This window comes from Ixodes scapularis, unplaced genomic scaffold (assembly GCF_016920785.2).
Source record: "Ixodes scapularis isolate PalLabHiFi unplaced genomic scaffold, ASM1692078v2 PGA_scaffold13__105_contigs__length_92229423, whole genome shotgun sequence".
Classification (NCBI taxonomy): Eukaryota; Metazoa; Arthropoda; class Arachnida; order Ixodida; family Ixodidae; genus Ixodes; species Ixodes scapularis.
Genome location: NW_024609839.1, coordinates 44,786,061 through 44,802,164, shown reverse-complemented (window position 1 = coordinate 44,802,164; position 16,104 = coordinate 44,786,061). Strand labels below are relative to the sequence as shown.

General features: G+C 46.5%; 1 protein-coding gene across 1 annotated transcript; it reads right to left on the bottom strand.

Moving 5' to 3' along the window:
- Positions 1–520: 520 nt before the first annotated feature.
- Positions 521–4,783, bottom strand: LOC115312013 (intracellular coagulation inhibitor 3). The gene is made up of 2 exons (XM_029970885.4): positions 3,918–4,783; positions 521–876 (listed from the first exon to the last, which is right to left on the bottom strand). Exons 1-2 carry the CDS (start codon positions 4,781–4,783, stop codon positions 558–560), a joined length of 1,185 nt encoding a protein of 394 aa, XP_029826745.3. The 3' UTR covers positions 521–557.
- Positions 4,784–16,104: the final 11,321 nt, after the last annotated feature.

Here is a 16,104-nt window from a genome sequence, read left to right as displayed (position 1 = left end):
GCCGGCGAATAACCGGCTGACTCATATCTGCTGCGTTTTATCATCCCGTCATGATATTGCTTAGCCGCGTGACGCGTGGGTTTTCAATTCAATATTTCCTGCGCCTCCTTTTTTTTTCTTTTTTTGCTACTTTTGCAATTTACGATTTCTTCGTGTTCAACCTCTGACAGGCGCCACGTATACATCTTCCAAAAGAGGTCCATTAAAGACCTCCAGAACGAACTCAATTAAAGGATTGACGAACCATGCGAATGCCGATAGGTCCGAGATCGCGAGCCGATTCTTTAAGGGAGTGCCTTATGGAGGTCTTTAGCGCGCCCGTCTGATAGGGGTTTAAAAGCAGTACCTTTTGGCAATAGATGACCCTTTTCTTGTTTCTTCGATGAAATGGCGGGGTCAACCGGTCAGGAAACATGTGAAAAAATAAAAACCAATATTGTTTTCATGATTTATTAACGTGGTGTGTCTATAACTCAACTAAAAAAAATATTTTATTGTTAAGTAGGTAGACATTTTCAGAATTCCGTCGTCATATATGGGAAAGTCATCCGATGTGCTTAGAGCTTGTTGACCTGTCCCGCGAAGAGAATGTCCCTGGTACGCGTGTTGCGGATGAAGAAGAGGAACGGATGATCGACTCTGAAGACGGGCGGAGGGGACACGGCGGCGCTGAGGGGCATCAAGCCCGCTCCGGTGGCACCCGGCGCCTCGCTGCCCTCTTCGTTGACCTCCACAACCGCCTTCTGCACGACCGCGTCCACTACCAAGTCCGTGTCGCCGTTGATGCCCGAAAGGTCCGTTCCGCCGCCGAAGATCTTTCTGATCCCCAACCTCTTCAGGGGCTCGTTTAGGATATTTTTCGTGTCCAGTTTGAACCTGAAAAGAACGAACCGGTGGGAGTTGAAGAGATATGGCATCTACGTTTCTACGCAACTTTTACGCGTTGTACCACGGGTTCTCGAACTGGGCTCCTAGGAACGCGGTGGATTTTCAGAACGTCCTCGGGGCTTCCCCGAGCTCCCAAGACTCCTTGACCACTCCTGCCTCCAAATATTTTCGCAGTTTAAAGATTATTTCTAAATATCAGAACCATCCATTGATGCGAAGCTACGTTACCACCACTTTGTGCGTTCTTCCTTTTCAAGGTCCCTAGGCTTCTGCGCAGCTTTATTGCTTTAATTCCGAGACCTAGACGGGTTTCTCGGATATCAGCCGAGCGAGGCAGACGTTCTTTAAGATTAAAAAAGTTTTTATTTTAATCTTAAAGAGCGTCTGCCTGAGGGGAGGGTATACCCCTCCTCCCTCCTCCCCTCCTGCTATACCTCCCCCTCCTCGTCCTCCTCCTCCTCCTCCCCCTCCCTCCCTCCTCCTCCTACCTGTTGTAATTGAGTTTATGAATCGCCACCAGGGTGCCCCTTTTCCTTTAATCGCCCTTGTGCGCGTGAATAAAGAAGAAGTGTAGCAGCGTTCGTCGGGGCTGGACGTGTCCTTTTTCCTCCGGCGTGTCCGCTTGGCCGCGGGCCGCCGCTGCCCTCCACGCCATCGTCGTCGTACCGTAAGCCTTCATGCGCATATATCCTAATGCAGTATAGCCCCTCAAACACTACATTCTGGCGACGAGGTACCCTCCCCTTGTCCCCCTCCTCCTCCCCCTCGTCCATCCCCCTCGCCCTCCTCCCTTACTTCCTCCTCCCCGCGCGTTGTATCATGGGAAATGTCCCATAATGCACCGCGCGGGACTCTCGTGACGACACGTGACGTCAGACTGACGTCACGAGGGTCCCGTACGGTGCATTACGGGACATCTCCCATAATGTACCGCGCGGTTACGCCGACGGCGACGGCGACGGCGACGCCCCTGAAGCCGGAAACGGGCGCCTAAGAGCTGCGCCATAAAAGTTTTTATTTGTTTGTTTGTTTATTTATTTATTTGTACTATTACCTACATCGCCCTTACAAGGGCACTATTGTTGGAGAACAGTACCATACCGCATTTGTGACGTCAACAAATGACGTCACAAAAGCCGGAGTGTCATGCTGTCGGATGTCTCGTTTTTCGCGGTTCGCCATAGAAACGCTAGCGAAAAGCACGATCGAACGCGAGTGTCGCTGTCGTCGCGGCGTCCCAACTCCTGACCGCCGGAGCTGCCGTGAACTGTCAAGCTCGAGAGTGACCTGTAGCAGAACAGGCGTCTGCCACGTCTACAACCACTGCTGGGACACCGCTAGGATCGCAACCGGCGACAGCGTGACACCTTTATAACGTCATCGGGCGGAAATCGAGAGTGCACTTTTTGTTTTGACGCGGTAAATAACACAATAGTTGGCGCGCAAGTTCGTCTGCTTCTTGCAGAGGCGTTGCGATGATGTCAGAACGCCAAGTTCTTATTGGTCGATTGAACATGAACAGTGAGTAGACCTCAAGGCATCTAGCATTGAGGTCCACCCACTGTCCTTTCAGTCAAAGCCAATCAGAGCTAGGCGTCGTTATGACGTCACCGCAGCGACTGCGCAAGAAGCAGACGAACTTGCGCTCCGCATACGATCTCATGAAGCCAATCGAGCAGCGCAGGATGTGCATCGTCGAGACGCTCGTTGTCTCCGTGGGTCTGTATAAAGTTCCTATACTTCGTTTCAGCTTCGGTCCGAGCGCGGCCGATGTTATGAGCCGAAGGGCCAATCAAACAGCGCAAAAAGCGCAGCGTCATGGCGTGCTCCCTGCACTAGATACGACTAGCCGGCGGAGGAGCACGCACAGAGAGACGGCGAATACCGGTTGGTCCTATCAACTGCAGAGAGCACTCCATGACGTCGTGCCTCTTTCGCTGTTTGATTGGCCCTTCGGCTCGTAACATCGGCCGCGCTCCGACCGAAGCTGGAACGAAGTATAGATGACAGGTTCCTACAAGTAGCGACATTCTTTGAAGCGCCGATTGCGTGACGGTGCAGATTTTAGGACGCGATTGGCGGCGCGCAAAGCAGAAGAGTGAACCGAAGTACGCCATTTTGTTTCTACGGAATGGGCTTCGTCATTCGTATTAGTGTTCGTTACTTGTGAAAAGAAGCATCGACGGACTTTAGGTTTGCCATCGCCGGCTAAACTCATTACACGCAAAAAATGGTGTGAGATCGCGGCGAATTCATTGTGCGCGACTGCCCTAGTTGGTGGTAGTAAGCGAACAAAAACTACGAACGTCATGACGATGCACTTCCTGGCGCACTTTACTGACTCCCTCGGATTGCGGTGTTGGCGGTGGTTGGATTTAACGGAGTGTCGATTCGTCTGCTGTAGTCACCGCAGCGTTAGAAACGCTGGGCGTGGATTATTGCGGAGGCAAGCTCGTCTGCTCCTTGAGCAGGGTTTGCGGTGACGTCAGAACAACGCCGAGCTCTGATTGGTTCCGATGCAAAGAATAGTGGCTAGACCTCAAGGAAGCTAGCGTTGAGGTCCAGCCATTATCCTTCCACCAGAGCCAATCAGAGCTCGACGTTTCGACGTCAGTGTAACCCCTGTTAAAGCACACGAACTTGCGCTGCGCATAATCTTCAAGCGTCTTGCTTCATGATTCGTTCTTTGGCGTTATTATGAGTTAATGTCACAATTGCGGCGATAATAAGAGATGCTTGGTGCTCGTCACGCCTCGCGTTTCTTAAGGTGTCAGTATTCTTAAGGAGTCAGTATCATAATTACGACTGCATTGCAAAAAATCCAATGACTTTCCCGCAAAACGCTTTTGGAGAACCCATTGCTGCAAGTCTAGAAACGGGGCTCTAGAAATTGCCCACCAACGGGTTCGAACGAAATGTCCGTATATAAAAATAAAATGCCCAATACCAAAAACGTTAATTTATAAATTATAATATAAAACGCAATGCGTTCTGCGCTGACCTTTCGAGTTAAAGAAAGTCGTACTCACTTGGGTAGGAACACGTCGACTTCGCGTCCTCTCAGTTCTGAAAACAAGCTCTGAAAGAGGTCAAGCGTGAGGTTCCTCCTGAGTCGCTCCACTCCGTCGTTTTCCAAGGGCAACAGGACGGTCATGCTGAAGTCGTGCCCAACGTATGGCAGGTCGGTGACCACGACCCGCAACTGATCACTGACGTGGTAACCAACTTCAAACCTCCCGACCATGGTGTCCACTTCGGTTCTAGTTTCGCCGCCATTGAAGAACTCCCTTTTCTCGGTAAGGATCCTGTCAAAAGGTCGGTTCCAGGATCCCTTGAAGTAGATGGCGTTCACCAAGACGAGGCGTGTCGAGCGATCTAGCTGGCCGTCAAAGAGACCCATGATCTTGCCATCGGTCTTCTCTTTGACCCAGTCGTTGATGAGGTTCAGAGTGGCTTGTGGTCCGTGTAAAAATTCGACCTTGTGAAGGTCTGCCTTGAACGAGGTGGTTAACGTGTTTTCGTAAGACTCCTCAATGGCGAGTCTTTCGTCGATGGCAACGGCATTGGCGACTTTGAAGGTCGTGTTCGACTGGAGAGACTGGAGCCTCGATGTGTGTGGGCCATACGCGCTCAATAGCTGGTCGTGCGTGAGCCCAGGTACAGAGTAGCCCAATCCTTGAAACAGTTCGCGTTGCGTCTCGCCTCTCGCGCCGACGTAGATCATTGCCATCGCTGTGGAAACGCTGTACGGAGAAAAAAATATATTTGTATCGATAGAACCTTGTAGGGACTGCAGTAACTCGAAGCAGAAACGGTTGTTAGCCAGTGTAACTTTGTCTTCGTCTCCGGCCGAGCTGAGGGCGAGGAAAGCCAAGAACGTAACCAGGTACTTCATAGTGGTTGGGCCCTGTGGGGTCACAAACATTTGCACAACCCGTTAACCGAGGTGCCTGTTTAACGGTTCGTATGCACACTGCGCCAAAATTAGCAACCAGATATTAACAAATTAATGTGTTTTGTTCCAAGGCATGTAGTTGGGCTAGTTGGTAGTACATACTGCTTGGTGGGAACAGCGCAAAAAATACGTAGGACGAAGTCCAAGAAACACACAGACAGGGCGCCCTGTCTGTGTGTTTCTTCGACCTCGTCCTACGTCTTTTTTGCGCTGTTCCCACCAAACAGTGTGTTTTGTTCACAAATTTTAGTGTCAAAAGATAAGGGTTTCAATGTCACATAGTGCTTTGCTAGGAATATTTAAAAGACCATTGTTTTCACTTCGATAACAGTCCGGTAATGATACGATGCACACGCAAAGCTACCGGTGAATAATCGAATGCAAAAACAATTAACTAAACCTCCCTACTAACGCGCATTTCACCACACTCTCGATACGATTAGTGTATACCTTTCGGTATAAGAGTTCTGTCAATCACGCTATATCTCTACCAAACCCTTGCCAGTCCTGTGCATGTTAAAATATGAACCACTCTCAATCGAGAGGTATGTGGCTAGCAAGTTAACGAAAAGTCCACTTGAAGCTCGAGCACAGGGGACGCTGGTAATGACTCTACAAGAAACCTCCCGGCGTGCGTTGGAACAACATTTCACTAACATAACAAGAATAACTTCGGTGGAGACCGGAGCAATTATCCACAGCACCAGAGGCTCACAAACACGTTCCGCGTGGCTCGGTAAGTGCGATCTTAAGGTCATCGGCGAAACATGCAGAAAAAAAAAGTTTTCAGCAAAGTGCATGACAAAATCTGTGAACATAGTTGGCTGCGTGTCCGCCTGTACGAATCAGACTCTGAAGTTGGCTTCCAAGTGGCTGCTATTAATAAACGTGCCCCCATTCACACACAAGAAAATAGTGATTCACAACAAAGAAGGATTTTTTCGAAGTTCGTTTCGGCTTACCGGGGTTTTCTGCTTCGCTTCGAAGAGGGTTCTGTCTGCTCCAAGCCTCTCCTGCACAAACAAGGATTCGTATGACATTCGGATAATGATCTAAAAAAACAACAAAAAAAACTAGGATTGGTGCCAATTTTTTCTGTGACTTGCAATCAGTTTGACATGATTCTTCTTACTTTTGTTCATATATATATATATATATATATATATATATATATATATATATATATATATATATATATATATATATATATATATATATACAAATATCTCTATATTAAAAAAAGAAACAGCGGAGATAGGACGTTGGTGGCTATAAAACCGGTCCCCTGATATCACGGTGTTATGAACATTTTTTTTCGCGATTGCCGTCGTCTCGTGTTTAAGATTTCAAAGATGTCTCAGAAGACGCGTGTGCGACCTGTGTTTATTATTATCGCAGATGCTTCGTTGATTGCGTAGTCGCACAAGGCGAACATGCGAAAAGCGCTGCTAGAAGAGACGTGCCGTTCTCAACGTTCATGACACATGGTACGCACATCTTTTGCCGTAGTGAGGAGTCGCTCCGCTGGAGCAGGCAACGGCAAGGCGGTTGAACATTGAATATGACAGATATACAGTGAGCTCATCAGTTGTTGTGTTCTGACAAGGGTGAGAGGCATCATATAGTGGCTGATGTGACCCCGTTCTTATTTTGAGTAATCGTCTGCGTCAGTGACCTACATTGGATCAGGACAGTTCGTTCTCACATGAAATTACCTTGACTGTACGGAAAGAAGCGCCAAACGTCTTTTGAGGGGGCTGCTGAGAATCGGATCGCCGTTTCCAAACCCGACCCCGAAAAGGCACGGAAGTGCCGAAACTTCTCGTTCTGTCACAGAAAACAATGTTAATCATTTTATTTCATTTTTTATTTCCAAATACTGCGACGTCAATGGAGATCATTGAAGGAGGGGGAAAAACTAACACAATAAAGTACAAAAGGATGAGATACGAAGAACAATATACGGACAAAATCACCCTAGAATTAACAAATATAAAAGGAAAGTCGAATATTAATATAAAGTAATTGTGGAAAGTGATTAAACAAAATCGTCATAGGGGAGCACACCACTTGACCCGTCGAGTTTATTCCCAAGTATTATTGTGCGTGGGAGAAAAAAGAATTTTGAAAACAGTTGATGTGATGCTGAAATGGAATAATGTTTAAAGGACGTGAAGGTCTTGTGCGTGTGCTAAGTGAGAAAGAAATGTAGTTAGTAAGTTCAATGCCACAATCCTCGAACAATTCTCTAAAAATTGCAGGACGAGTCTAACCAACTCGCCCAGCAACTCGTTTTGCCATCTTCGTTAACAATTTTATGTAAAAGTTTTAGTCACTCAATAGTACGCCTGATAGCACGCCTGAAGGAAAGAGAATCAAGCCCTCAAGATGACATGGAGGCCGGTTGACGGTAAAAATTTGCGATCTTACCTTCTAAAAATCAGACAGCTTTAGCCTGGATTATATTAAGCAGATTAATATCTTTTTTTAAATAAGGGTCCCAGACTACTGTAGGGCATTGACAGCTTAAAGGGATACTACAGCGAAATTTCGGCGCTTATTTTGTGGTCTATACATGGTCTAAGGAGCAGAATCACATCGGACACACCAATATCTTGTTTAAAAAAAAAGAATTTTAAAACAAATTAAACTATTAGCGAAGAGTACCTGGTGGATATCGCTATAGCCTTGTTTGTAATGCCCGTCTAGAAACTTTGACGGGCAGTGACGACAACGTTCTCGGCTAGAGCTATAATGCTTTGAACCTGACGTCATCCCGACAGCCCTACGGCCAGCACAAGAGAAGAGGAGAGGGAGGAACTCCCCACTCAACGCGACTCTCTTTTGTATGTCTCAGGCGTCTCTCTTCTCCTCTGCAAGATTATAAAAGATAAACCCGCCACTCAAAATTCACAAAAAAAAAAAGCAGATTTGCGGTTAGTTGCGGTGGCCCGAGCGCTGGCGTGCTTCGACAGCTAGGGCACCCTGATGACGTCAGCCTCGTCGCAACTTCGCTCACCCCGAGGCAAACTACGTCAAGATTGCGCCGGATATGACCGTACTCTCCGCTGTCTGCGCTCCGAGCGCTTACCAGAGTGGGCTGTTTATAACGATAAATACAGCCATCAGGCTCAAAATACAAACGTGGGATTGTCATTTACAGATATTGTGGATCACATTCAGCCTATTTCTGAACACGACAGGTATATTTGAAATTTCGTTGAAGTATCCCTTTAAGGAGCGTAGGGTGTCGCTTACTTAATCACACTTCTTGCTCTGAGATATCGTTCTTCGGCAATCATATTGCTTAATTCGGCGATCGCACTGACTGCAAAACTATATGATCATCGGGACTTGCCACGTCAAGCGTTTCTTGAACTCTCAGTAGCTATAGTCGAAACATTCACAAAATCACCTTGAGGAGATTCGTTTCAAGATGCCTCGATCACTTCTTTTGTAAACATTCTATACTAACAGACTATCAGTTCGGCTTTCGCAAAGGGAAATCTACGGAAGCCACCCTGTTACATCAAAAGGGAATTATATTACAAAAATATAGAAAAAAAAGGTTGAGTACTACTTATTCAACTTAGTCGATATGGCGTCCGCAGTCTACCACTTGCCTTACTTCACTCATATCTAACAAAGGAAACAGAGTGTAGCTACTAACGGTTTTTTCTCTTCTTTCCAAAGTGTTCTCTGTGGTGTGCCACAGGAAAGCACACTTGAACCTTTTCTATTTAACGTCTACATCAATGACCTAGTAAACGTCGATAACCAAGTGCAGTTCGTTATATATGCGGACGATACGAGTATGTTTTTCTCTGCGGCCGTTGTTGATACACTGCTGTGCCAAGCGAATTCTACTCTTTCCATATTCGCAGTGTGGTCTGATACTAACGACCTTAAGGCAAATACAATGAAGTCTAAAGCAATCTTATTCAAAGCGGAAAATAAACCCATTCCAATAAATTGCACTCTCTCACTAGGTACGCCAGCAATCGAAATAGTCAGCCAGCATAAAACTTTAGGCGTATTTTTTTCAGAGAATATGACGTTGGATTGTCATGTAAATTATTTGATAGCTAAACTCTCTCGGGTCGTTGGTATTGTTTCTCGTTTCCGCAATGTTTTACCACTCAACAATAAGCTTAAAATGTATTACGCATTATTTCAATCCCACTTCAGTTATTGTCACCTTGTATGGGCTACTACAACAAAACCAAACCTTAAAAACATGCTATTACTACAAAAACAATAATACGATATATTGCTGATGTTTCCTACACAAACAACACAGAACCTTTATTTTTAAGATATCAAATAATTCCGGTTGAACGCATGTATGAGTATCGTTTGCTTTATTCCATTCGTTTCTCCTTCACAGTATTCATTGATTTCTTATTTACTATTTCTCAGCTTGTAAGGCATAACAGTCATGTCAACATACGCCCCAGAGAAGCATGGGTCCTTCCTTGCTCCAAAACTAAACTACAACTTACAAACTTTACTTTATAATGTACCACTTGTTTTAAATAAATGCCTCACAAACAACATAAACACGATTAGAAAACGAGACTTCCGCTTTTATATCTTCGTTGTTCCCTAACTTAGTGTTATAATGTTTATAAAGTTACGATTTTTAATCTTTTTTTTTGTTTCATCAAATGTTACGCTAGTAGAGTGATGCGCACTACCAAGCTGCTGCCAATGAAATAGGGGTCCCAGACCCAGTCAAGCTGTCTCAACAGCCTTTTGTCTGGGATTCCTTCCAGTGTTTCTGGAAATAAAAACTTTGATTTGATTTGATTTGGATTTGAAAGGGGGGGGGGGGGGGCACTATGCAAGAGGGCGGGATGACGGGACCGGGACATTGCCGCCTGCTGTGATTGGACAGCGCAGCGCCACGTCGCTGACCAATCGCAGCATTCGCGGGAGGTGAAGTCCCGGTCTCTTTTCGTCCGGCCACCTTGCATAGCCCCCCAGAAGAACAGATTGCGCATCCCGTTCTGTTTTCAAGGAGGCTGAATTTCTTCAGATGGTGGCGTCACCAAAAGGAAGGCAAGAGGCGGCGAGCGCTTTTAACGAACGTTTAGAAAAGGAGCTGGTGTCGAAAATCCGGCGTCGGCGTCGGTGGGACTAAAACGTTCCATCATGCAACGCGCGCAGCCACGTGTGACGTCACATGTGGCTTTGACATCATGGCCCTATCAACCCGCTAACTTTGGTGGGAAAATTTTGCGTAAAAGTTTCCCGCCAAGTTTAAAGAAAAATCCCCCCCCCCCCCCCCCATATTTAGCGGAAAATTTTCCCGACAAATTTAGAGGGGCGATAAGGTAATGACGTCAAAACCACGTGTGAAATCACGTGGCACGTGGCGCTACCGACTAGACCACACACACACGCTTGCACTGCTTGGGAACGAGCGCGGGTTTATATGAGAAGGCTTGGGGGAAGAGAGCCCGACAACGCTATCGCGTTCCACTCTTAAAGGACGAGCTTAAAGGGACACTGACGGGCATTTATATTCGCCGAGGTTTCTAGTTGTACGTGACATGTGAGGTCCCAACTACCCAGAACAGAATTTTCGGCCGGAAATTCGGTTTCTTTCCGCCCGAAAACCGCCGATCGCGAGAACTGGCCGGTTTGAGTCGCGCTCACTCTCTTTTCCGTGGTCACGGGCCGTTTTCTTGGGTTCAGACACGACCACCAAAATAGTCAAAGTCGTAGGTCATCGAAGGCACGCACATAATATTAAAAGTAGAAAAGAAATATGATACCCATTTCTCGAGGCTTCTAAAAAGCTGCAAATGCGTTTTTTGGGGGGAAGAAGTATCACAGCCATGTGACTTCAGCCACCTCTTCTATATTTCATCTTCCTCCCCACTCCAGTTTCGGTTTCGGTTTTGAGCAGTTGCGTTTCTTTTTTTTAGTTTATTAAAAATATACGTAACGCTGTGGTAAAATATTGATTGGGTAGTCTTCTGACACCATAATGAATCGTCTGGCAAGAAAAAACTCCCCGAAGTTTTTTTAAGATTTGTCCATTCTTCGCATGCACCTTAAACTAGGCAAGAAAAAATTCTGAGGACGCCTAAACTCTTATATGAGTTGTGAATGCGAAACCATTCTCGGGCAGCCGAGAGGAGCAGAAGCAGCCGCAGCGCCGCCAGGGAGTTAAGCGGTGCACCGCGCAGACCGCCCCGCCGTGTATTCTGAAACTTGGCAACAATGATGGATACACGCTGCGGATTCCTACAAGCGCCACAGCACGTTTTCGTATCGCACACGGCGCTGCGGCGGTGATGTCACGCTCCTCCACTGCGCAGGCGCGGCGAACCTTGCCGGCTTCATGACGGCTTCTGTAACGAAGCATTTTGTTGCTGTGCTTTTCATTGTGTTTTATTTCTGAAGCGAGTCCGCTTTCACCTTCAGCGCACCCGTCAGCTTCCATGACGAGGCACCTGCGTTGCCATGCTTTTTGTTTTTCTTTGCTTCCGAGGCGCGTCCGCGTTGATTTCAAGCGGCTGCGCCACCTTCCGTGACAAAGCACCAATTATGACGCGTCGCAGCCAATTTAGGTGCCGCTTTTCGCGGTTACGAGTTTTTACGTCTCGTTTTTAAGCGGTTACAGACGCCGCCTGCTCCGCTCCATGGGGCAGTTAATACTTCCGCACTAAAACACGCGGAATGATATTTAAAGTCCAAACTCCAGATGGGATTATATATATTCATACTCGACCAAGCTTCCCAAAGAAATTCTGGGGATATATAAGAGAGGCAGAAAAAAGCAAAAATATACTCACCATAGCCAGCCGCCAATGGCTGCAGGCGGCGCCACGAGAGTGCTGCATTCAGCGCCACGAGCGGAGGCGTGTGTGTTACTGGGGCGGCCAGTCTGCCCGTAGGGACGTGGCGAGCGGCGGCGACCCTGATTTCAGCAGTCCCCCTGTGCGAGTGCGCGCCGTGTTTCTGGTTCTTTTATGTTTTTTTGTTTTGTTTTGTTTTGTTTTTTTCTTTAAGACCATCGGGAGCTTTGATAGGTCGAAGTGTTTAGAGCATATTCTAGAGTTGTCATTTGGACACCAGTTTGAGTTGTCTTCACCACTATATAATAATCGGCGCCCGATCGGTATGTGCGCTCCGCTCGTTTTCCAGGAAGTGACTCAACACAACGAGAAGGTGGCAAATCGGTTTACTGTACTACCCGGTTGCCCGTCTTTGAGAGCCGGCAGTCCGGACCCGCCGACCCTATTTGTCGCCCTTCGTTCTGAGCTCGAAGTCGGAGTCCGTGCCCAGACCTGCGGATCGTCCTTCCCGTGCGCCAGCGCTGCGTAGGCTATCTGCTCCGGGCTATCACAGCCAGGGTCTTGCCGCGGAGCCACTCCGGGATCGTCATAGCCCAGGCCAGTATGGCCAGGGCTGACCGTTTCCGCCGGTCGTGATCCGAACTTCGCTGGCGGATTGCTCCCGGCGATCGCCATGGCCAGACCAGCCAGAACGGCTCTATCGTTCCTGCACGGCCCCAGCCTCGTGCAGCACGGTCTTCCTCCGCCTCGCTCGGCCGTCCTCTCCTTCTCCCGAGGCCGACACACACAAGACGAAAATTTGGGTAACTAGAACCAAACTCTGCATGCTACAGAACCGTACGCACATTGCGAAGCCTGGTGTAAAAAGGCGACAGGCAACAAAGTGTACGTGTAAGAAGGATACTTACGCTTCGCACGAGGTCGCAGGTTTGGAAGGTTTTGGTTGCGACCGCGCGTGCCGAACGGCATTAGTAGTGCCGGAACGGGCCGACGGGCCATTCGCTTGAAGACCTGATCGCCCGATTCTCGACGTCACAGCGAAGCAACAATCGGCCAGATTGTTCCTATCGTATTCCCCTATTTCCTATGTGGCTGTCAAAGCGACTCGTAATACAACTGGTATAAATATGTTATTTTGCCGAGTAGTCTGTAAAACGATTTCGTCCGACCACTTTCCAAGCCTGCACATATATTTTCATTCACTTCCCCCAGCAGTTTTTGTAAAATCCATTTACTTGATGCGTCACACTGCACTAATCCACTTCTGCCGCCGTGTCACTTCCCGAGATCTCGAAGGGAAGCAGTAAAGTATGCCGCTTGAGTCACCTTCGCGTCTGTGGCCGTCTTTCACGCAGCAGTAGCAACGTTTATTTTTTCGGGGAACTCTCGGAGTAGGCGAGATGTCACAGGAACCCGGTGAGGTCATGGAGACGTAAAGCTGGGACTTACTTTTACAAAAAAAACAGTTCCAAAAAAGCTCACGCCGATCCGAAATGCCACGTTCACACGTGGTTTTTGAATGCGCCCGCCCGCAGCCCCCGCGACCCGCGTAATCCTGGCCTACCCAGTTTCTTTATTTTGCAGCCGCTAGATGGCGCAACGTGTAGCGCCAAACTGCCTTGCCGGTTGCCTATATTAGGCAGCACCTGTGATCCTTGCTTCCCGTAATTTTGTACATCTTGATAAAATCAGTAAAACTCTGCTTACCTGCAAGAGCGAAGTTTACGCATAAAGATTCCTTGTCATTGACATGGACTGGTCCTTCAGATAAGTTCTGAATCGTCTGCTTGAGAAAGAAAAGATTTGTTCGGCCTGGTCGGGAGGGCGGTAACTGTGAGAGGTTGTGAGCCGCTCATTTTCTCCGGATATGTATGCGTCACGTTCCAGCCGCCTCATTATGAATCCCGCTTCTCCGGAGTAACCACAGAGCTGTCGTGACGGCGATTCACTGCTATCTATTGGCCAGGCTTTTTTGTTTTAAGATATAATTGCCTTGAAACTTGAGCTTGTTTGATTAAGAGCAAATGGGCTCTTTTGTTGGACCTCTGCGTCTCGTCCTTAGACTGTCATCCCAGCTTGCAAAATATTTTTATCTTGTTGTTGGTCTGTCTTCCGCAGAATTTAAGTGATACCGCTCCAGGCGACCAAACGTTGTCAACTTGACTCATCTGAAGTTTTGTTAAACGTGGCCTTTCAGCGAATTTAGTCTGTCGGCCCCGCCTTTTGACCCTATTTTTTGTGTTCGTTTTACGGCGGAATACATGGGTCGCTTGTTTCTGTTCAGTTTTATTTTAATTTGCTCTTGTTAAACTCCGCAGGAAAAAAACAACTGCTATGTAGAATTTCGGACGAAGGTAAAACAAAGTGATGTTTCATATTTCTCGAAATTACTTCCTCAGTCTAATTGATAACCTTACTAAAATTTAAGGTGAGAAAAAAGATGACGTATTACGCTAAACAAAGTTAACAACTAATGTCAGTACTGCAATATCTGCGGTAAAGGCAGCTACGCGCACAAGTCGAGACCACATTCCAGGCATCGTTATAGGGTAATGCTGGGCAAAATTGGACGTTTTGACTTTACCGCCATCTGTTCACCAATCTTTCATTGTGATTAATTTGATACTTAGCCGGCATGCGACGGCATTCGTCCGCTTTACTTCATAAAACGCTCGCTGCATTTGGTGAAAACACGCTAGTGAACAGCAAATTTTCGGTTCTTCTTTGTGGCTCGACGAGCCTTCAAATCTGAGTAAAATTTTGTAACTTGCGATGTTTTGGAGCCGTGCAGCTGAGTTTGTAAAACTTACTGTATCAAGAACAGATGTTCTAAGATTTTTACCATTTGTTGGCTAACTGCGTAAAAGATATTATCACTCTAGGTTTCGTGGGACGACAGAGTTGTTTAAATGATCGTATTTGCATAGGGCTAAAACGCTTCAATATCTCCATCAACCTGCGCAAGCAGAATTCTTTTTCTTTTTTTGCGAAGTCATAGTCTTTTTATAGCTATAGTCTTTTTTGTTATTGTATAGGGTAGACCAGACGTGTAAGACAGAAGCACACAGAGCTTCATGCAGTGCAAAAGTGACATAAAAAAAACTTAAACGTGTGCGTCAGCAGCGTGCACTCTAGCCAAAGTTTTCGGGGTACCAAAGTAAGTATGCACTCCAAATGCGTTCGAAAAAACTTAACGGAAAAAAAACCCAGAAAAGCACGTGTTTTACACAAGTTATTTCGAAACTAAGCACAAAGGTTTTAATAACAAAAAAAAAAAAGAAAAGATTGTGCATATTGTGAGTGCAGAGTAGTCCCTCTTCGGGCTCACATGCGAAGATGTGCAAGGGGTTATTTACGCCTACATTGAAGGAAATAAAACCGAGGACAAAGATTTTTCGGTGTAAAGACGATAATCTGCCGACCCTTCGTTTACTGAATAAGCCGGTAAAGTGGAAGCGTTCTGCAAACCTCGTGACGAGCGCCAAATGTGACTGTCAGTAACTCAAAAGTCCTTGAAGCTTGACAGCGCCTCGTTCCGTGTGGATTAATGCAATGGCGTGCGAAGAGTGCGCTTACGAAGATTACGTAGGGACATACGGAGTAGACTTCAAATGTTCCAAATGCAAAAACTAAGCTATCTGTTTTGTATTTGTTTTTTTGTCTTTTGTTTTACAGGGTGTTTTATTTTGCACCACTAGCTGTGACGTTTTGCCCCTGGGAAAGCTCAACTGAAGAAGACGACCCCCTTTCCAGAACGGCTTTTCTCGTGCGATTCATTTTCTTCCTCGCACTTTCTTTCTTAAGTTGTGTCTTTCCTGTCACGTTTTGCTCGGGGGATCTGGAAAATTAGACATTTCTGACCTTTTATTATAATTTGATTTCTTTTAGTTATACGAACTCGTGTTTATTCCTTTTCACTCACCGCAATGCCAAGACTCTAAAAAAATATTTTCGTAGTTTTTTTTTTTATTTGATGGGCAATAACAAAAACAGCATCAAACTGAATTTTTCTTTTATTTTATTCCGCTTTACCAGCCTATTTTTTAAAAGGAGCTCTGCAACAACCTCAGTGGGCCAACGCGTCTCAGCTCGGAGCGTGGAGCAAAAACTTGTGCTGCAGAACCTCCTAGGTTCGATACCTACACCCCACCCCGCCCGTTTCAATCTGGATGATTTGCGTACTGGCACGCGTTCGTCTAATCAATATACTGCGTGGTGCACGTTAAAACCCCCAGGTTAGCGGTTTTAATGCACTGAATAAATTTCTTATCTACAGCTAAGAGACCAGTCACCCCTGCAGGCTACCCATATCGAAGCTGTCTAAACATACAAGCAACAGAAGTTTAGCGATTTGCTTAAATAATTGTTGGAGTTGGTGTCTCAACCCTTCTGAAGTAAAGAACACAAGAGCGCTTTTGTCCACATATACTAGTTGTTTTTTTGTTTTTGTTT